This window comes from Sturnira hondurensis, unplaced genomic scaffold, assembly GCF_014824575.4.
Source record: "Sturnira hondurensis isolate 20B ecotype Veracruz unplaced genomic scaffold, ASM1482457v3 Scaffold0001509, whole genome shotgun sequence".
NCBI lineage: Eukaryota > Metazoa > Chordata > Mammalia > Chiroptera > Phyllostomidae > Sturnira > Sturnira hondurensis.
Window position 1 is genome coordinate 2,048,714 of NW_028074140.1, and position 22,602 is coordinate 2,071,315.

A 22,602-nucleotide genomic window follows, 5' to 3' on the forward strand; every position below is an offset into this window, starting at 1 on the left:
AGCAAGGGACAGTCAGCCTCTCTCATCACTGCACAAGCAAACAGCAGAGACGTTCTTCCCTTTCTCTGACTCTACGCCCCTCCCAAGTCAGCTGGCTCTCCCCATACACCCTCCCCACAGTGCCCCCGGCAAACCCCTTTTACATTTCGCCCCTACCTGTGCCTTCTTTCAAGGGCTTGCTGTCTGTGTGGGGAACCTCTCCAGGTCGCCAAGGTCAGTCTTTGACATTTTCTGGGGAGCTGTATTTGCCCAGATGGGAATGCAAGGCCAGGCCCCCCCTCTTCCCAGAGTCCCACGTCCCAACATTTTAAAAGCATTCATGATTCTTAGGAAAATAACATATTACTGGAAGATGAAATCATATTATTATTATTGTTTTTCTAAATCACTACTCCAGAAATAAAATATGTATGGAATTTTTATAGCACAAAAATAGATTATGATATAGTCACATGAACACGTAGGTTTTATAATATTTATTTAATGCTCACTTCTGATTTACCAACCTCACAACTCATCTGGTTATTGCAAAATGGGTCATATTATTAGCTAATTTTTCATAAGAGTTACATAGCTAACATTTACCAGCTATCTGCATCAGGCACCGATGTGTTTTGTGTGTATCGAGTCATTGAATTCTCACAAAACCCCTTGAAATAGGTGCTGTTATTTCCAGCATAATACAATACAGAAAGCAAGGCCCTGAGAAGTCAAGTAACTAATGAAACTCACACAGCTAGTAAGATGCTTTATTTCTCTAAGAAATAATAATGGTGATCTACTTGAAAATAGCCCATGTCTTCTATTTCTCTGCCTCTTCAGCTGTGCTTGCCACTCAGGCTCTCAGTCAATAAACAGCTGCTGAGAGAAGAGGCAATGTTTTATCCATGTTTCATACCTAGAACACTGTTCTATAAAGTGAATGTTTCAAAAATGTTTCAATTATAAAAGAAAACATTCCTAGGCCACTGAGATTTAAAAAGCAAATACACATAAGATAACCCAAAACTGTGTACAGAAGACCTAACTATCAGCCACTAACCTGGGCTCCAGGGATCCAAATATGAATAAAATGTTGCCTCTGTCCTTAAAGAACAAGAAGTCTGAAGGGAAAGCAAATACACAAGCAATTAAATGTAATAAAATATAATTGCTCTCTAATGTATATATAAAGTGCCATGGGGTCACACATAAGGAAAAAACATTTTTTTCAGTAGGATCATAAGTTATTTCTTCCATTTAATTAATAATAGAATGAGCCCTGGCTGGTATAGCTCAGTGGATTGAGCACGGGCCTGTGAACCACACGATCACGGTTCGATTCCCAGTCAGGGCACATGCCTGGGTTGCAGGCCAGTTCCCAGCAGGGGACTCACGAGAGGCAACCATACATTGATATTTCTCTCCTTCTCTCCGTCCATTCCCCTCTGAAGATAAATAAATAAATTTTTTTAAAAGGAGCTTAAATTTAAAAAATAATAGAATGAAACATGGGAATAAATACTATTTAAAAATTTTTATTAAAAAATTATTGCATTAATCTACAACTGATGATATAAATGACAATGTAGGCTAATACTGATGAAAATTTCTCATCTTTGGAAATGAGATATTTGAATACCAAAAGCATTTTTTCTTTGCTATAATCAAGAAAACTTAATGTATTTTAATTTTTGTTCCTTTTAAAAATACATTATGATTTTTTCATATCAAAATGAAGCCTGGACTAAATACTAAACCTGAATAAGCAGACCCAGTGTTGGAACACCAATTTCAAGTGGACCCTCACGGGCGGCTTGCTGTCCGTCTTCAGCTGATGCCCCTCCACAGTGTGTGATTCACACTTGCCTATCTATGCACGCTTCCACGACATAAAGCCTTTGCACTTATTTTGAATGATAAAGGCATGACCCAGAGATAGAAAATTCATTATTTAAAACAACGCGACCTCAGTTTCCCCTCTGTGGAGAGGGGCAGCGCAGACCTCAGTGCCCACATCGGTGCTGGGAGTGCTCTGGGGGAACCAGAATGTCCACTGTGACATGTCCACGCCACAAATGACAACAAGGCCTTATTGTTTAGATTCAATTGAAGAACCAAAGGAATTTAAGAATTTAAGTAACCAATTTAAGAATTCGTTGGCACTCTTTGGCATTACCCAGAGTCAATCTTTCTATTGGTTACAACCTTATATCGAATATTGCAACCTGGGCTGATAACTCAAAATTACAAGGACAAACTGAAGCTCTTTATATATTAACCAAGTGAAATAGCACTTGTTTTGAATTTATGTTTACAAATTTGATTCCTGGAAATTCTAGACGTCTGCGACTGTGGTACACAGAGCATGTGAAACTACTAACATGTATTGTGATTTTAAATATAGAAGTGCACTAATTCAAAATAAGCAACTAAAATTAATACCAGAAGAACATGTATATTATAAAGTCAGTGGCATATGGAATTTACTCAGTAATCAGGGAAATTTATGAGCCCTTTTTATTACCAATGTGAGGATTATGTGGCATGCAAATATGACGGAGTTTTAATGCAGTATACCATAGCTGCAAATTCCTCCAGTAAAGTTTAGAGATTCAAAGCTTGGTTTAGCTCTTGTCACCGAAAGCTCTCAGCACAGTGGAGGATATGTTCTTCACTTTAAAATAGACCATGTGGAAAAACTACAAGCATTAGTTGAGGAAATCGATCCACTTCCCAAAGTCTATTCTACCAGCCCCGTATTGGGAGTGCGTTATGAGATGGAAGGAAAGTCACAGCCCCTTGAAGTTCTGAAAGTTGCATGAATTCCAGACGATGTAGAAATAGACTCTGATGAGCACACAGACGATTTTTGTGCTTATTTTGCTGATGGCAATAAGCAATACGGTGGTGAACCTGTATTATCAGAACTGGGGCTTGCAATAGAGGAGAAATCAAAGGAGAGATTCACCCTCCATGGACTTCAGGAAGCGATGAGTTGATCTGGAGTTGAGCTGGATTTTTATTTAAAGATATCTCAAGATTAAAGATACTAGTGCCTGCTACAAGGTATAAAATAGTTTTCACATTTACAGAAAGAGCTTTTAAGAAAGAATTTTTAAATGATTAAACAAAACTCATTTATCTAAGATTTTACTGTCAGTTTTCAAGAAATTATATTTAAAATTGCAATCAAAATGTATCTGGTTTGTAAATATGTTTATTTTATAGCTAATATTTGTCAATTATTAGTGTGCAGATCTTAAATCACTATATCATGTTGGGTTTAATTAACAATTTATGCAGTACCATTTAATGTTTTGAAAGCATTATTTAAAAGAATAGGACTATTCTTATGAAGTAATCAAAGTAGTTTTTAAATTATAAAAATCTACAGTAAATATATTATATAGCTCCAAATGTAAGCCAGCACTAATATAAATAATAGCCCTTAAATTTCTAATTTTTGGTGATCATTTCTTTAAAAACTAAAAATTATAACTAACTATGAAATATATCAACCCCTATGTTAAGTTTTGGGCACTGTTTTGTAAATAATTTCAATATCACTTCAGCAAAAGTACACTTATTTCATAAGTAAATAATTTAAAATAATTTGTAAATAAATAGTTCATTTATTGACTTAAAAACATAACCTTAAAACTCATTTTTATTACTTAATCTTATTTTCAGGATAAGCATACGTCTAATACCAACATGAATTCTAAATGATAGTGACACTTCTGTGAGATTTTTGCAATATTTATGGTCTTAAAATCCCAATAATTTAACTACTACTGTGGCTTTTTGGAGTCAAGTTGATCATATCTTCATAAAGTTGCCTGCATTTCTCACAACACAGAATCATTGTGTTAACAGATTTGTTTGGAACAGGTTATAACAGTGCATTATAAAATTCTATTCTGGTTTTCCTAAAATTTGTGAACATAATTTTTCATAGAGATAGTGCTAACTAAGCACTTTAAACTCTCTGTTAACATTACTCTTATACCACGGAAGAGGAATTTATATCAAGCATGGTAAATAATTATGAAATATTCATTATCATATAACTAACTAAAAACAACATTCTCCAATTAGAGCAAACCTGTGAGCTATCATTTGGGCCAGTTCTGATGTGTTTATATATAAATGCAAAAACTAGTTTAACATGTTTTCTGAAACATCAACCACTAGGGGAAGAACGGTGATTTTGTAAACACTCCTACACAGATGGCTTAGGCCATGCAACACCAAGACCACTCACTGCTTTGAGCACTGTAGGACACAGAAAACTATTTTTAAGATCCCAAGTTAACAGGGTTCAAAAAATCATGAGAATAGACTCACTGCGTATGAAGAACTATATTGTCATCAAGGTACGCTTGGTGTATTTGGAACCATTCCTAGAGATCCTAATTTCAGGGAGGAAACTTGCCAGGTCCTTTTTACTATTCTTTAATTCTCATTCTCACCAAAGTATTTCTTTCCTTAACCAACTCTACAAGGTCTGTCTGGAAGGTATCCAGCCATGGAATATGAAAAATAGAGACATTTATTGAGGAAGATACAAGACACAAGAAACATCACACACAGGACAATGACGCCTTAGTCCCTTTCAAACTAGGCACGTGGGACTTCACACAGTTTGCCCAATCACCATCAGCTGCCCTGTTGTATTTTCTTGAATCTCATTGACAGTCTGAAATCTCTTCCCTTTCAATTTTACCTTGGGAGAAAGCCAGAAGTCACAGGGCACCAAATCTAGGCTGTAGTGGGGCTGAGTCACCTGGGTGATTTGACGCTTCACCAAAAAACTCTGCTGGGTATGCTGTCGTGATGAAGCTGCCAATCACCAGTTGCCCATAGCTACAGCTGTTTTTTGTCTTATTACATCTCTTAACCAACAAAGAACATGGAGGTAGTACTCCTTACTAATTGTTTGGCCTGGAGGGGTATACTCATGGTGGACAACACCCTCCCAGTCAAAAAACACAGTTAACCTGGTCTTGATCTTGCTGCGACTTTGTTGTGTCTTCTTTGGAACTGGAGAACCAGGTGATTTGCATTGAAACAACTGGGCCTTGGTTTCCTCATCATAGCTGTAGACCCACAATTCATCTCCAGTTATGACCTTCTTGAGGAAATCTGGTCCATTGGTAGTGATCTGCATCTAGTCATTAACAACTGCAGCATGATGTTCTTTTGCTCTGATAGCAGAAGCCATGGAATGAATTTTGCCGCAACTCACCTCTTGCCAAGATCTTGTGCCAAAATCTCAGACACAGTAGTTTTGGGAATCCCCAGATCAGCTTCTAGTTCTCGCACTGTCAGTCACCGATCTTTGTTGATTGCAGCCCACACACGTTCAACATTCTCAGGTGTCCTGTTGTAGGCCTTTCAGTACATGGATCACTTTCAACAGATTCCTTGACCATCTTTGAAAGATTTGTGCCACAGTTTTATCTGTGCTGCACTCCTTGCATTGTCCCTGAAAGCCTTCTGAGTCATCTAAACAGTTTCCGTGGAGGAATGTTCTAGCTTAGTGCAAAAATTGATGCAGATTTGTCACTCTATTCACTCAGTCATTTTAAATGCGATGGCCACACAGTACACAAGCTCACTCCGCAGCGTCTACCACCCTCACTGACTAGTAGAGTGAAGTCATCATTGTTCACACATGTGCATTCCAGTCCACTCTCCTTGGCTGCCAGGTTAAATCAATGTTGTGCAAACCATCCTCATCGTATTAACCGTGGCTGGACTTTTTCCGGACAGACCTAGTAGTATATCAGAATATCTAGAAAATTGTGACTTCTCAACTAGATCTCTCCAAACATAACGTGTAGTTTTACAATATCTAAAATGCTGTGTTCTGATGTTTGAAAGGTCCTGAGTGAGCCCCGATCGGTAAGAACCCGTTGCTCGGGACAGCAGCCATCCTGAGCAATTGACTTATCAGCAAGAACGCTCAGGAAGGGGCGGTGGTGCCATTTGGGAGTCTGTATCTGCTGCCCAGGTTTTTTACTTAACTTGCTGTTGCCTGTCCTTCCCTCCCTCCCTCCCTTTCTTCCTCTTTATAGTAGAATGAAAAAAGAAATAGGTGTTTTTTTTCTTTTACTTGTCTCTAGGGAGTAATGGGAAAACAAATTTACCACGGAGAGCTGAAGAGATGATCCTTAAAAAAGAAGGGGAAAATGTCATTTTTTCTTACCAAACAGGACTGTTTATGGCTATTGACTAACAAGTGACTCTTCCAAGAGGAAGAGTCAGGCAGTGGCTAACTGTTGGAATAAATTGACTGTTTCTAAGGTGTGTTCCAGGCAATTCCATATTTTCTTGAGTTAACTTTGGGGCTCCCTAAGGGAAATAGACATCAAAGGAGTGGATGCTCTCGGTGTTTGTTCTGTCACCCACCTGACCAAGCCACCACCGCAAGTGCACGTGTGCGACATGAAGCCACTGGACATCCCCGCTTGGTAGCTGGCAGGGACAATGCCATACTACCTGCAGAATGGTGGTACAATATATATTTTTAATCGACTTACTGAGACAGGACACCGCACAGGGTGTCTTTAAAAGATCGAGGACACCTGTTTTCTTATGATGTTGCTTCGTCTTTCAGCCCTCCCACCGTCGTTCTCATGAGACGGCTGACCTGCAGTGAAAACCTTAGCGCCTGGTAAGTATGCACGAGATGAGCATTTGCTCTGGTCTTCCTGGAGCAGTCCAGATTAAAGCCCACTGCAGGATAATTATTATAGTGCCCTCATTTACTCTCAAAAGTGTCCCAGTCTGGATGACCAATTGCACGATGACCCTAATGAAGGTGATCATATTTTCAGTTTGAGGCACTCAGTTTGCGGTACTCAGTAACAATAGCTTCCTACTCCCCTCCTCCTGGGTTTAACCAAGACTCAAACCCCACAGATCAAAGAACTCCATTTTAGAATACCAAACAGCTTTTCTATTTCAATTGTGTCATTCACCTGTGGTTTCTGTACTATTTTAGTAAGGACCAATTATAATATATTTGATTTATATATGTCCATCTCCTCCCTCCAAAAGAAAAAAAAATGCATTTTCTTTATCAAGCAGAAAGTAGCAATAATAAAAGAAACAACAAACATATAATATTTTTCATTAACAAGTCAAACACTACAAAACATAGAATATACAACTTAAAAATGAAAATACAAATTAAAGAAAAATGGNTAGAATACCAAACAGCTTTTCTATTTCAATTGTGTCATTCACCTGTGGTTTCTGTACTATTTTAGTAAGGACCAATTATAATATATTTGATTTATATATGTCCATCTCCTCCCTCCAAAAGAAAAAAAATGCATTTTTATCAAGCAGAAAGTGGCAATAATAAAAGAAACAACAAACATATAATATTTTTCATTAACAAATCAAACACTACAAAACATAGAATATACAACTTAAAAATGAAAATACAAATTAAAGAAAAATGGGGTACATGACATATTAGCAATGCAAAAGACCAGCTTAAGCATACTTTCTCTAAATCAACCATTAATAAAAGAAAAGTGCCCTTTTCTCAAATATGCATAAAAATATTTCAGTCACTTCTAGGGGAAAAATTAATAAAAACTTTCTGCTAATTCTATATTACAGCACGTATTACTAATGGCTTATAAAACTCAGGTGTCTCCTTACACTTAAAATGTACAACTTTTCCCAATCATTATACACTCATTCAATCCAGCCCGTCAAAAATAAAATTATCTCATTTCCATATTTATGACATGATTACTGATATGCTATGGATCTCAAGTGGCGTGTACGATGAGGACAGTGATCAGAACAATGGCATGGGTCTAAAGTGGGCCAATGGTCAAACAGAGAGAAAAGTGGCCTCTGTCTGGCACATATTGATGCCTATAAAAATTCCAGTATTTCTAAAATAATCTAATTGTATATTCTTCATTCTAAAAAAAAGTCTAAGGTGTCCATATTTAAATTTTCTATCCATTTCTAGAGTTCATTCGGTCTATGCAGGTATGCCACTTGAGAGAATTTTTCCTCCTGGGTTCGTATTATCCCTACAACTCTGAGTCCAGCTGAAAAGAAATAAATGAATAAATGGGGCATATCGATAATATGCCCCATTTCTCCTATATGTTTAGTGATTCATAGTAAATTTTGTGGTAAACTGCACAATCCTAGGTACAGATCTACAATGCAAATGAGAACGAAAACATTTTAACTTTAGCATTCAAGCAATAATACCAATGTCCACTGCAACCCACGTCTTTGAAGGAGTTCTGCAAATTCATGCTCATAGCCAAGATTTTATAGTAAGTCATACTTCATGGGTGCAGTTCTAAACTAACAAGAATGGAAAAAATCACACCGACATCTCCTTCCAAGCCACCTGTACAAAAGGCCCTGTAATCGGTTAGCCTCGGTTTTGAGCTTTCTGGTTTATGTCCAGCAATTGCCTACCAAGTGGATTAACATCCACGTAAGGTGGCAAACTTGAGGATGGAGAAGAACTGAACTGCAGTTCTGGAAATAGTTCCAGTGGCTACCGAGTGGTCCTTTGGTGTCATTCCCTGCTGCTGCTGCTGCTGCTGCTGCTGCTGCTGCTGCTGCTGCTGCCGCCTGCATCCTCTTGCATGGGGGAGGATGAACTGTCTCGGACTGGCAGCAGGTCGTAATGGCAAGGGATGTGACTGTTCTTTGGAAGATCATATGGGTCCTGGATGAGATGCCCATTATTGCTGAATATTCCTTGGACAACACTCACAGTAGGTTCTGTGACAACCAGGGACACATTAATTTATCAGCAATTAAAAACACTTAATAGATAGAATACGGCATTGCTTGCAAATATCAAACGTACAGGAGTTTCTTACAAAAATATAAGAAAATATTTTTTAAAGTAATCACTGCTCTGTTGTGAGCAGACTCACTGATGCCCACAAATGGTGTTCAGAACAAACACCATTGGTTGGGATACAAATACCATTGGGTATGGCTGGGGTGAAGACATCAAAGGAATGCCCAGAAACCCTGGATATGAACCACTATCTGAAAAACCCTGGAAATAATCTAGTGCAAACCTCTTACTCTACATATAAAAAGACTGAGATCCTTAGAGGTTATCTCAATTCAGGAAACACAAATTTATAATATTAAAACTCAGACTCTCGGTCCAGTTCCATACTTACTGTGGTGAGTTTATGGGACAGTTCAAAGGGGACTTGTGACTGACTTTTCTATAACATTTAGCTCCCTATGCCTCCTATTTTAAAAAGCTGTCTTAAAAGTTTTAAAATACTTACATGTCTTCAGTGACATGTCTATAGCATAAAATGAATTACTAGCTACTAGAGTTAAATTAGCCACTTCATTTACAAGTAGTAGAGAATTTTTTAAAATTTAAATCATAAATACTGATACAGAGATAGACAGTAACAAAAGTTAAAATATATAGCCCTATTATCCAGTCACTGATAGCTCCGATATATTTCAACTTTCCCCAAATTGTCCTGGCAAGGAGCAATCAAAATATCTCTAATTTTAAATTGGATTCTTATTCAGTTGTATCAGATTCACATTTTAGACTCTTACCAATATATTAGACAAATTTAAAAGTAAATTGCTTCAATCCTGCTAAAAGCATTATATGAGTATAACGAATGCAGCCAGGAATTGGAAACACCTGTTTAAGCTGTGGCACCATTTGTTTTGGCCAAGTCGACCTATTAGCTAATACAGTGCACATGCTAGCCCACACGCAGGCTAAAACACTCACTACGGTGGGAAAAAAAGGCAGGGTAGCCATGGGAAATAAGAAAACTTCCTTTAAATGTTCTAAATGGTGTTGTTCTGAATAATTCATTTCACACCAATTACTATGACCACAGTAAACACAGCTTACATTAAAAATATGGGCCATTATTGGTCATAAGATTTATGTGAAATGCTATTTTATTTTCAAAGACTTTGAAGCTGTTTTTTTTTTTTATACAGACGTCTAGAGGTTCTTCCTTTGGCTAGGAGAACTTACCAACTTCATAGACATTCTTGTTGGCTGAAGTGGAGCTATTGATCTCTGCATACGGGGAGTCTCGCCGTGCCGGGGACTTCATCTCCACGTAGCCGCACTCTGAGTTCTTGGGGATAAGCACAGGTGGGTCTTTAATTGTGGCATATGGGTTTTCAGAACTGCTTAGGGAGCAGTTACTTGAATTATACTCGGAATTCTTTCCCAACTCTGTAAAGAGAGATGGTGGAAAAAATGAAATGGTATTTCATGAATGTTATTTTTTAAATTTTATTTTGCAATTACAATTTACATTCAAATTATTTTGTATTAGTTTCAGGTGTACTGAAAAACATTATTTTTTTCTTGGTGATAATTACTTGGGCAGTTTTTCTTTATAGCTAGTTTTCTAAATTAGATACACTGAATATAATATGAAATGTTTTTCACTTATTTTGGAGCATATTTGCTATAAGATCAGTATAAAATATATTAAGAAGCTCCAAAGTAATTTTAGCTCTCCTCTAAGGTGAGTACCAATGTAAAAAATCATGGATTTGATTTTATTTTGATTATCACACTCAAATAAAATGAATTCCACTCTATTTTACTAATAGCCTCCAAATTCTGAAAGCCTTCAATCAAGAAACCGCCTATTGATGGACCCAGGAGCCCAAGAAGGTTCTGTTATCAAGGTAAGGAAGGCATCTGTGCTGTGAGGGGTTCATCCTGGGCGCCTGAAGTTATTACTCAAATTCTTCCTGAAGAGCAGGTGAACATGCAGTCATGCTGATCTCTTCCTACTTTCCCTGCTATTTCTTTTTCTTCCCCATCAGCCATATTTCTTTTGAAGGAAATAGGAGTGTTTCCCCAGCACACTGAAACCTCTGTCTCATAGAGATTTCATAGACTTAAGCTAACTAGATCCACCTGTGGCCACTGTCTTGCTGTCAGTCAGATGTGTTTATGTGTTTGTTGGAACAACCACACGAACAATTCTACATTTTTCTACATTGTCACTCTTGTTCATTTAGCAAATTATTTCAGTCTCTGAAATATATTTTTAAACTGTATTTTGATCAATGTATTTCTTCCTCAAATTCACACCATACCTTTCAAGGATTTTCCCATATAACCTCTGTCCAGTCCAAAAGCACCTGTGTTAAAGGAAGGAAAAAAAAATATCCAGTGAGCCCCAGCTGGTGTGGCTCAGTGGACTAAGTGCCAGTCTGTGAACCAAAGGGTTCAATTCCCAGTCAGGGAACATTCCTGGGTTGCAGGCCAGGCCCCCAATTGGGGTTGCGCAAGAGGCAACCACACATTGATGTTTCTCTCCCTCTCTTTCCCCCTCCCCTCCCCTCTCTCTAAAAATAAGCAAATAAAATCTTTAAAAAATACCCAGTGAGAACTGAAAGCAAGAGAAAGCCCACTTAACATTCCAGGGTCGTATTAGAGGAAGATGGTTGGGTGCCCACTTCCTTCCCACTGCGGGCGACCACCGAGGCTGCCACTTTTCAAACCATGACACCAAATTTCTTGTGCCACTAGCCCCAGTGTTCAGAATTTAAAAATACACATGTATCATTCTCTCCTGCTCAGTTACTGTGACTTTGGGAAAGGCTGATCAATACAGGGTAGAAACTGAGGGTCAGACGAATCGGTACACTTGACTTCAAGTTGCCCAGTAGAAAGTACATCTCAGGACTGGAACTGAGATGAAAAACTTGAATTTCATCACTTGTTAGCCACGTGACTTTGGGCAAGATGATCGACTTCCTGAGTGTCAATTTTCTTATCTTAAGATGAAGAAAAACAAAACCTGCTTCCCAGGCCTTCCAGGGCTGTCTCGGTCATCACACAGAAATGAGGGCAGGCTTGGTGAACTCTGACGCACCACAGAAGCGAATGGTGTTTCAGTTACTGTGACATGTGCTGCCTCTCAGCTTCAGTCTATCTGCAAGCCTTCCATGGCCTCTTTAATTATCTTCAAAGAGAATCTTATGAGTTTGGGTTAAAAACAGTAAGTAATATCTTGTAATGAATGTTCAATTAAGTATGAGAATGGGGAAGAGATGAGTCTCTATCAACTGTGTGTGTGTTTCTCAGAGTGATGGTCAACTCAAGTTCTGGTGCCCATTCCCTATTAAGGGCACACATCTGTAGACAAAGTGAGGGTCAATCTTTGTGGGACAGGAAATGGGAATGTTTTCCTTTCTCAAGCTCCCTTTCTTTGGTTTGGGGTGTAAAGTCTAGCTCAACTTTCAGCTGGTGGGAAAGGCACTGAGTTACACAGGGAGGCAGAACAAAAGGACATGTAGGGAAGATTTAACCTTACCTAAGAGTGGTCTGGCCTTTGCCCTTGGTTCCTGGGAGGGGATCTCTAAGTCCTTGGAATGTCCTGCCCAGTAAGAGTGTTTTTGTTCACCTGGGGGCATAGGGCTACACTGGACAGTCCAACAAAGTGACTGGTGGGGGAGGGGTTGGGCCACCTGGTATCAGCTCAACCTCCAGAGGGGCTGGAGACTAAAGGTCAACCCCATGGGCAGTAAACCATGTCTACGTGACCAAGCCCCCGTAAAAACTCCAGACACCAAGGCTGGGGTGAGCTTCCCTGCTTGGCAACACTTTATGTGTATTGCCACACACTGTTGCCAGAAAGAGTCAGCACTTTCCATAATTCCATTGGGAAAGGATGACTGGAAGTTTCATGCTTTGACCTTTCCTTGACTCTGTCCCATATCTCTTTCCCTGGCTGAGTTTAATTGGGATTCGTTCGTTGTGACACACTGTGACCATGGGGATAACAGCGTTTGGGGAGTCCTGTGAGTCTTTCCAGCAAGTTATTGCTCCTGAGGGTGGTCTTGATGATTCCCAGACTTTGTAACGGGACCCAACAAAGCTGGACAGGGGCTGTGGCCCCTGAGAGTTTCCTGTCAAAGAACTCTATGTTACCCTTTGCCAGATTCCCTTAGCCATTTCCAAATGGTGCCAAAGTCTTGTTAAATGTACATCTTGGCTTTAGCTTGCAATGGGCCTTCCCCAAAGGGTTACAGAGAGCAGCATGGGGTGGAGAGTAAATTAGGGAACAAGAGTAGGGGCTGTGAGACCAAACATCCCTGCTGGATTCTCTTCACTGCCTTTGATAATCAGGGTCCTGTTTTAACGAGGGATCAGGTAGCTTTCCCCATAAACTCCCATCTGTCCAAATCCCTGGACAGGTGCTTTCAAATGCTCAGTTTAATCTACAATGAGCCAGAACACCATCATTACCCTGAGTTTACAAATGAGCAAATCAGTCTTGAGAGGGAGCTTGACCCAGTGTCATATCAAAGGACCAGGAATTGATCTCTGGGCTTTTCTGTCAAGTTCAGGGCTCTTTCAACAACATCACCGCATCCTTCCCGTCATTTAAAACATCTACACACTCCATCATCTACCACGTGCCTTACTCTGCCCTTTGTAAGAGAAGACTTTTTCTGTGCAGCAATTTTAAAAGGATATTCAATGCAGGATTGTTCTCAGAATAGAATAAATCAAGGAGATGTAGAGTGTCCAATGAAGGTGTTAAGACCCCTGCATCTCACTGAGACAGAAATCATGGGTTTATTTGTGACAACTGCAATGACAGTGTGTTCTGGAGTCAGAACAAATTATACTAGATGAAGGTGGAAAAAATACTTTTCCCCGAGGAGTTGTATTTTGTTGTATTTTACTGACTATCAATGTAGGTACTTCTTTGAGCTAAATTATTAATGTAATTTGGAATTTTTCAAAGCCTCCTTCATGTTAAATAATCTCATGAAAATGTGTTGTAAATCAGTATACTGTGAATAAGTGTATCTCTTTTTTTGAGAGAGAGGAAGGGAGGGAGAGAAACATTGATGTGAGAGAGAAACATCAATTGTTGGCCTCTTATATGCACCCCAACTGGGGACCAAACCCACAACCCAGGCATGCGCCCTGACTGGGAATTGCTTTGAAATTCCCATGACTCTTTGCTTTGTGGGACAATGCCCAACCAACTAAGCCACACCAGCCAGGGCTGAATATACGTATCTTACAATTTTACTGTAAGTGTGTAGAAATATTCCTTCCATTGATAATATTGGCACAGAATACAAATAAAAATTGACAATTTATACTCATTTCCTTCTTAAACATTTGTATTTCTGTTGCAGGAGGGGATGTCAGAGCCCATGGGGTCGGTTCCCACATCTGGCTCAGGCGACTGAACACATATGGTGTCATGTGTTAACCTGCCTGTGCTTCCCAGCCTTTCCCTCCATAAAACAACATTCACGGAAGGGCTCCTCCAAGGGGTGCCAGACTTAGCAAATAAAAGCACAGGGGGGGGGCAGTTAAATTAAATTTTAGAGACACAAAAATAGTCTTTCGTATAAGTATGCCCCAGGCTTATTTGAAATTCAGATTTAACTGGGCTGTGTGGCAACCTTACCACTAAATAAATACACGTGAAAGGGTCTGTTAACCATGAGGCACCACACACACACGTTAGTTACTACATCACCAAGCTCCTCCTTGAAAATGAGGTGCACGTGCTTGGAAGTGGCACCCCCCCCAACTCGTTGGGGTATCACAGCAGCTCTTTGCGTGTGGTCCAAGATTCTCAGCCCCTTTGCATAGGGCCGTGTGATCGAAGCTTCTCTCGTAATAAGGTAACAACACCGTGTGCCTTTTTCACTCTCCTTCTCTCTCGAGTACATGGTGGAGCTTTCTAGGAGCCGTACCAAGTGTGAGGTCACTACTGCTAAATGCAGAAGCAGAATGAAAGTCTAGCTATCCTCTACTAAGTCACACGTTAAAGAGATTTACAAAGGTGTTGGAGAGTGCCCGTCTTCTCACTATTTTTTGGAAAATGAAGTAATTTTTTAAAAATGCATCTTATCATCCTATGAGATGATTCTTAGAAACAAATTAGTAAATAACTATTTTAAATGCTCTCAGTTTTAACTTGTAATATGGCTAATATCAACAGCTATTCCCCATATCAACAGAAGTTCTTTGGGGTCCTTGATAACTTTTAAGAGTGTGTGAAAAGGTTTTGATTCCCAAATGCTTGAGAACCACCAACTTCCTATGTTCCTGTCGGTATCTCCATTTCCTCACCTAACAGGGGAAGGGGCCTCAAGTGCGGGCGCCCACATTAAAGGAGAGCCAAGAAGAGCCCACAACCTGGAACCCAGCTAATTAGGTTTAACTCCCAGGTCTACCATTCAGCAGGATTTGAGACTTTGCACAAGTTACTTAACCTCTTTAAGATTCAGTTTCTTAACTGTAATGTGCAGATGAGGATGCTAATAATAGCACCTCACTATTAGAGTACTTAGGAAAATTAAGTAACTTAGAGAGTTCAAATGTAAGCTACAGGCAGGCAGAGGTCCTTATTTCATTTTAGCATTCCTGGTACATAGTAGAAACTCAATTAATGTTGAATAAATAAGGCACTTAGGACAGTAATAAGCCCTATAAGGGGGCTAGGTATAAGTCTGTTGCTTTGTTTGTTTCATGCATGTTTTTAAGAGACCACTTTGGCACAGACATAACGCTATGGCTCTGTGAGGTGGCTGAGAGAGGGCGGTGTGCAGTGAGCAAAGAGGTGGAGAACTCACCCAGCTCGTTGAGGTAGCCACCGTGTTTCCAGTCTGCGGGCAGCGTCCCCGTGCAGTCCACCACGGGGCCTCGCTTTCCAGGATTTACATTTTTCAGATTCACAAACAGCTGGTTATTTTTTGACTGTTAAAAATATAAACAACAAAAGGTGTAAGAAGAGACCACAGTGTGTCACAGCACAGCACTGCTGATCTGGGGGAAGCCAGTGCATGGCAGGTGTCAGGAGTGGTTCTTACATGAGGCTGGACCAAGGGCCAGAGGTGACCGTGACCTGACCTGCAGGGACATCGAGGGCAGCCGGAGTGGATGTCCCATGTCCCCGACTGTTTCCTCTGCTGCCTTAGCTTCTTCATTTCACATTGCTACTCTGCACCAACTAGAGCTTATTTGGGTTTACACACATGAAACTTTAAATGGAAAAAACAAACTCCTGGTCGGATCTCTTGCATCAAACACTGTATGATCTTGTATGAGTCACAAGTGACTCTTAGCAATTTTCTTAGCTATAAATATAAGATTATCTACTTTGCCTCCCTCCCTGAATGTGAATGAGAACAAATGAAATGATACATATGAAAATCTTCAGGGAACGTGGAGTGCTATGTAACTCTGAGGCACTATAATTAAAATTCAGCTGCATTAACTTAATTGCAAGTGAATTCATCTTATTAGTTTGGTTTTCTTCTAAGAGAGAGCTGGAATTCAACCTCGGAGATTGGAAATATAATCCAGGTGCAACTGGAAAGGAGACATGTTTGGGATCTCGGAGAGTTGTGGAAGGGACCTGAGGTGCACTGGGTGGCTCTGCAGAAACAGCTCGGGTCCCAGCCAGCCCTGGGTCCCCACCAGCCCTGGGTCCCACCCTCTGTGCATCTGCAAAATGGGGGTAACACTTTTGATTCAGGGGATTGATGTGAAAATTAAGTGAGTTTCTTTTGTAAAACAATTAGAAATGCTTGGAGTTTTGTTCCTATTTGATCATTTTTTAGCTACTAAAATGCAATGCCATGGGGTTCAGCCTAAACAAACGCACATTATTGTTGTTGTCATAGAAGTACAACTGGCCAGGAAAGGGCACCAGGAGACGGGTGGTTGGAAAAGGCAAACTTGGCAACTTTACCCAGGATTGAGCCATGTGGGACATTCTTTTAAAACCTCATGCAATATTGGAAACATTTTTCCAAAGAGGGGCAATGGAAACAGTACCCACTGTCGAGTCCCGGAGACCTGGACTCACAGAGCAGCTGCCTCGCCCGCTCCCTGGGGAGCTATGTTTGGGAGTGACTTACACCCTCCCTTACGCAGGATTTTTGTTGTTAAACTTCAGAGCCTAACATACACTTACTTTCAGGATTGTCCAGAGGAATAAATGAGATAATAGAGAGAAAGTGTCTGGAAGAGCCTGTGGCAGACAGCAGCCCTCCATACCTGCCATTCCTTTCTCTGCCCACCCGCCCCCACCCGGGCCGTTCCCTCTCACCTTTGCGATGGTCATCCTGTCCCTGTTGTCGACATGAGGGGATGTGGCACACTGGGTGAGGGTGTGGTAGCTGGGGTTGGTGAAGTAATGGCTGTTAGCATGTCCGCCGTTGCTGTGAGGAAGAGTCTCTGCAAGCAGAGAAGGAGACGGTTAGGGTGGCAGGCTCCCTACACCCGGGTAGGAGAAAGGAGAAGCGAAACACTGAGAACAAGCGTTTGGGCCGCTTCCACAGCCCAAGCTGGGCAGAGTACCCTCCTGCCCAGTACACTCAGCGGAACTTCTAGAAGCAGCAGGAGTCTGACCACCTACCTGTCTCCTTGAAAAGTGTGAAAATATCCAGAGATAACAACCTGCTCTTTGCTGTGGGGCTGGTACAAGCTGGGGATGCACCACTTCGAAGCCACTTCTAGTGTAATTTCCTCTTTTTTCCCTCTCTTTTAAGCACTGAGTCCTTGACACAGTATTCTGCACTACAATATTCTGTACAGCTACTTCGTGCACTCCCACAATCGGTGCACGTGTAAACGTGTGAAACCCTTAAACTCCTTCAGTAAGTGCCCCCAAATTAATAAATATTTTAAGTTTCTAAATTCTTCATTTTATGTGGCTACTTCTGATGACTGACCATGTCACTTAAAAAATGTACTTTTATGGAGACTTGTGACAAAAAGGAAGATTTAATAATTTTCTTAAAGAAATGCCCTAGTTCTTGCTAAAACCAAAACAATTTTGTTTGGTTTGGTTTTTAAGATTTTATTTATTTAGCTTTAGAGGGTAAGGGAAGGAGAGAGGGAGAGAAATAATATACGGTTGCCTCTTGCAGGTCCCCTACTGGGACCTGGCCTGCAACCCAGGCATGTGCCCTGACTGGGAATCGAACCAACAATCCTTGGTTTGCAGGCCCACCCTCAATCCACTGATCTACACCAGCCAGGCCCCAAAACACTGTTTCTTATGTATCTTGGTTGTTTTGTAATTAATGATGCATGTGGGCTCAGGGACAGGCTGGAAGGAATGTGGGAAGAACCCAGGGCCAGAGACAGAAGACCTGGCCCTCTTGCTGGTCTGCTCCATGGCCTCGGTGAAGTTATGGCCACCCCCTCTTCTCCCTTTCCTGTTCCCCCATATGACAAAAGCTTGGGACTAGGCACCGGTGAAGCTTCTTCCAGGTTAAAATTCCCAAAGTCTAAGCAATCACATAATGAATCTACCTTAAAAACCCTCCTCCCAGAAGGCAACAGTAATGATGTCACTACTGTTAACATCCAAACCACATCTCTAACAATGTACCTTTTCCAAACATAAAATTTTCTCAAGGCTAACTGACTGTACCAGTGGACAGCACCGTCAAACCCTCAGGTTCAGAGGACCAGGTAAGAAAACCTTACTTTTCAAGGAGGGACATGCCTCTGAGGACTGCAGTCTTACCTGAGATGGCATAGTCCGCATTCATAACCCTCAGGGCAGGGGTGTAGGTCACCGCTGGCATGCTTGACTCCTTTCCCTTCTGCTTGTGTCGATAAATAATGAACAGCGCCAGCAGGAAGAGGACAACCAGGACAAGAATGACGATGCCCGCAATGGCCCCGATCTGGTAGGAGTCAGCAGGAAGGGCCGTACTGGTTCTGGTTAAGCTGTTCAGATTTCCAACTATTATAACACCAGCTAACAAAGGAGAAAAACAGGTTGCAGTATGGGTGACAATGCGCTGGATAAATGTTTGATCTCTAGTTGTAAAGATCTCCCACTGTGCTAAGGCCTGGATGTTTTCAGTTCATGAAATGCTAATTTGGAAACAAAGCCGGAAGGAGACACAAACCTTCCCCCTTTCCAGGTGTTGCTGGCTTGTCTGCGCCCAGAGAAAGGCTGCTATAAGCCTCACAGAAGAGACAGGAGTTCCTGAACCCCAAGATTCAACAGTAGGACTTGGGAACTTCTCATGTGTTTCAGATTAAACACCTTGACCATCAATTGGGATTAATATCTCATCTAATTTTTATTGTGCTTTATTTACTACACAGTATTGAGGTTATAAAGGGCTAGCTCCTACGTGTCTCAACTAACTTAATTTTGTGTCTATCTTTAGCATTTTTAATAGTAATTTCCCTTCCAACAAAGAATATCTCCACTTTAAATCTAGCCTAAGATCAGGATTTTTGCGATTTCAATGGGTTTTTACTCCAGAAGATACTGCCCTATGCACTTATTTTCCATGATAAAGGTCTGTCCCAATAATACCTGGTAACATCACCCTACAATCTTACTCATTGAAAGTCAAAATTCAGTTGTCCACAGCTCTTCCTCTTGTTTCATCAAGCAAGGATACAAAAGGTATGGATTGAGAGTCGATAAAAATTGATCCAGATATTCTGAACTTTCCCCTAAGTTCTTGAGCTGCAACTTTATCACCTGAAAATGGGGCACTGGCCTCCAGGAAGGTGCTTCTGGCTCAGTGTCCCTACAACCTAATGACTCTCCATGCTAGACCTTATTGTACAACAGCCTGCCCCGAAAACAGAGTGCCTACGCCAGCGCAGTGTGACGACAAGGCACATGTGATGACGGTGTGATTGTGGAACATAACACCCTGCTGCTGTGACATCAAAAATAAACCATAGCATGTAAAAGTCACTGCATGAGAGGAGAGGAAGTGAGTCCCTACACATTCTGCAGTACGGAATGACTCTGCCTACAACACCAGGTGAACGCTAAAGCCTGGACACCCCGTGAGCTTATTACACTTACTACCTACCGAAGGGCACCACACGCAGTAGGCACTCTTGGGGGTCATGCTCAGAACCGTGAGAAGCACTTTCTCAAAGGCCCCACTGACCCAGAAGCAGACAAAGTGGAACGATGACGAGGAGAAGTGTCCCCAGGTGATTGTGACACACAGCCTAGTCAGAAACTATGGGTACACGTTTCTTAATAAGATAGACACAGAACTATCACATAGGCTGATCATTCCATTCCTGCTAATTTACTCAAGAAATGTAGGCATGTGTCCATATAAAAATGTGTTGCACTATTGTAGATAGCAGTCTTATCTGTAACAGCCAAAGGCTGGAGACAATCCAAATGTCCATCAACAGGTGAACGGGCGCACAAATTATGATATTGTCCATGCAGTGGAATATCACTCAACAATGAAAAACAGTTGAACCACTGACATACACCACAACGCAGTTCCATTTTGGAATGATTACACCAAGTAAACAAAATCAGACAAAAAAGTACGGTATGATTCCATTTATATAAAATTCTAAAAACTGCACTCATCTATAGTGACAGAAAGATCAGTGATTGCTTGGGACCCAGGGCTCTGTAGTGGTGGCAGGGAGGGACAAGATAAGACTTTTAAGAGTGATATATATATATTAATTACTTTTATTGTGGTGATGGTTTCATGAATGTGTACATGTCAGATTTTATCAAATTGCATACTCTGTGTTACTGTACATATATGTTGTATACAGGTATATATATTGTGTATCTTTATACAGTATAATTATATGTGTACTGCTTTTTATAGGTTAATTATACCTCAGTAAGTCTGTAAACAATTGTAGGCACCGTGGAAAGTTCATGAACTTTGGAAAATTTGACATCAAAGTCCTGACATATGCTATAGTAGCTGTATGAACTTGGGCCAATTACTCAACCTCTCTAAGCTTTAGTGTTTTCATCTGTAGGAGAGCAACAATAAGGCATCCACCTGGCAACCAAATAAATAACCAGCTGTGCCTTGCAGAGTCCTTGGTGAGAACGTCAGAGAACGCAGGTGAAAACCCTCAGTGCCCAGTGGCAGGTGGCGGTCACTACGTGGTGCTGGTTATTATTTACTAGCATCCTTACCTTGATCACACCGTGCCCCCTTCCATCCTGGGCTGCAGTAACAGGTCCCAGTGATGTGGTCGCAGGTGGAGTTGTTCAGACAGTCGCATATCTGGCGGCAGCCGTAGCCATACGTGCCTGCAGGGCACTCTGGGAAGGAAATGAAAGTCCCGGACAGCTTGTCAGCCCTGGGAACCTGGGGTAAGGCTGCCTCATACGGTATGACCCTGTGTGTCCGAGGGCCAGCTCTCCTGTGATCCCTGCTCAGGAAGGCTGGTACCCCTGAATCACAGTGGGACTCACAGGCTAGGTGACACACAGCTGGAGACAGTGTCCCTTGTTATAGCTCCTGGTATTTCCAGCCTTTATGTCCCCACCTTGAGGATGGGTGGGTACAGAGTCTGTGGCATCCCAATGGGATTGATAAAGATGGTCACCAAGGGTGACCTGAGATGACTCCACCAGACAAAACTGTGGAATGGAAGGGGGCCAGACTGAAAAGTATAAGGTAGAGTTGCTTCCTTGAGAACAAGCACATCTTACTACAGACTCAGACCCTCCCAGCGGCATATTCTGACTCAGGTTAGCTAACAGAGGGGAAAGAGGGAGGGGCCAGCTTTGTTAATTTTCTAGGTAAGAACTTCACTCACCGTAGATTGGCTCAAAAAGAGGATTTGCAGGTGGGAGGCTGACAGACCGATAGAGTGAGATTTTGACAATGTAGTCCTAGTAAATGTGGGCACGAATTTCAAAGAACAGCATAGGCATATGAAATCTAAAAATCATGACAAAATAGTGATGTTTTTGTAAAGTGAGCAGCAGGGGGCGATGTGCCATTACTCTCAGAGTTCTCTGTCCACCACGGGGTTTTCGTCTGGAACCAGCACTGGGATGGTCTAACGTGATGTTCAGAATAATCACAGAAGCACTTACCAGCCTTTTATGTGATAAGACTGGTTACAGTCCACTATTCAAGCAAAAGTCATTTTAGACCTTGTTCTGGTTCCTATACATACACTGAGGTGGGCAAAAGTAGCTCTACAGTTGTTTGCAAGAAAAATAATGCCATGATGAATAAATAATAATACAATAAATTGTTTCACCTACTTACAACTGTAAAGCTACCTTTGCCCACCTCTGTATGCATGTGCACATGTGTTTAGACATTTGTACACATGCACACAATATTTACATATACATAGCGGTGTGCAAGTAACTCTGTGACTCGGTGCCTCTCTCATGATTACATGAACTAGCAGAGCAAAACCAAAACTGGGCCCTCTCCATCCAGGCAGCTTTCTGGATGTCACTCTTTCATAACTGCCAGGCGGGAGTTATGATACGCACAAATATTTGATACGCACAAATATTCTAGGGTTTAGCACACGTCATTGGGCAGTCCAGTGGTGCTGTGAGGTGCTGGTGGGGTGGCGGGAGGGTGATGCTTTACTGCCAAAGTCCTGCACAGCTGATCCATCTCTGTGGGCCACGTGGCTCCCACACCCAGGTAATCTTTGCATCATCCTTCCCAAGACCATGCCCTCTGGTGAGGAGGTAATCTCTTGCTCCTCCTCCTGCCATTAGGATTAGAAAGTGAGTCCCACACAGCTCTAAGCATTTCTTTATTCCCCTGAACACCACAAGTCACAGAGGAAAAGAA

At 41.3% G+C, this 22,602-nt stretch overlaps 1 protein-coding gene and 1 pseudogene across 2 annotated transcripts in view; one reads left to right on the top strand and one right to left on the bottom strand.

Annotated features, from left to right (window-relative positions):
- Window positions 1–1,937: 1,937 nt before the first annotated feature.
- Window positions 1,938–3,052, top strand: LOC118975287 (Bardet-Biedl syndrome 5 protein homolog; annotated as a pseudogene).
- Window positions 3,053–7,585: 4,533 nt separating this feature from the next.
- MEGF10 (multiple EGF like domains 10) overlaps window positions 7,586–22,602 on the bottom strand; it is a 124,618-nt gene continuing 109,601 nt past the window's right edge. Inside the window, exons 18-24 of one of the 2 annotated variants that reach the window (XM_037028503.1) lie at window positions 20,964–21,092; window positions 18,537–18,773; window positions 17,109–17,236; window positions 15,628–15,751; window positions 11,110–11,154; window positions 10,022–10,228; window positions 7,586–8,763 (exon numbers count right to left, since the gene is read on the bottom strand). In XM_037028503.1, coding sequence (XP_036884398.1) covers window positions 8,555–8,763; window positions 10,022–10,228; window positions 11,110–11,154; window positions 15,628–15,751; window positions 17,109–17,236; window positions 18,537–18,773; window positions 20,964–21,092 — 1,079 coding nt within the window. In that variant the 3' untranslated portion in view covers window positions 7,586–8,554. The remainder of the gene's footprint in view (window positions 8,764–10,021; window positions 10,229–11,109; window positions 11,155–15,627; window positions 15,752–17,108; window positions 17,237–18,536; window positions 18,774–20,963; window positions 21,093–22,602) is intronic. The other variant, XM_037028513.1, reaches the window with a different exon arrangement.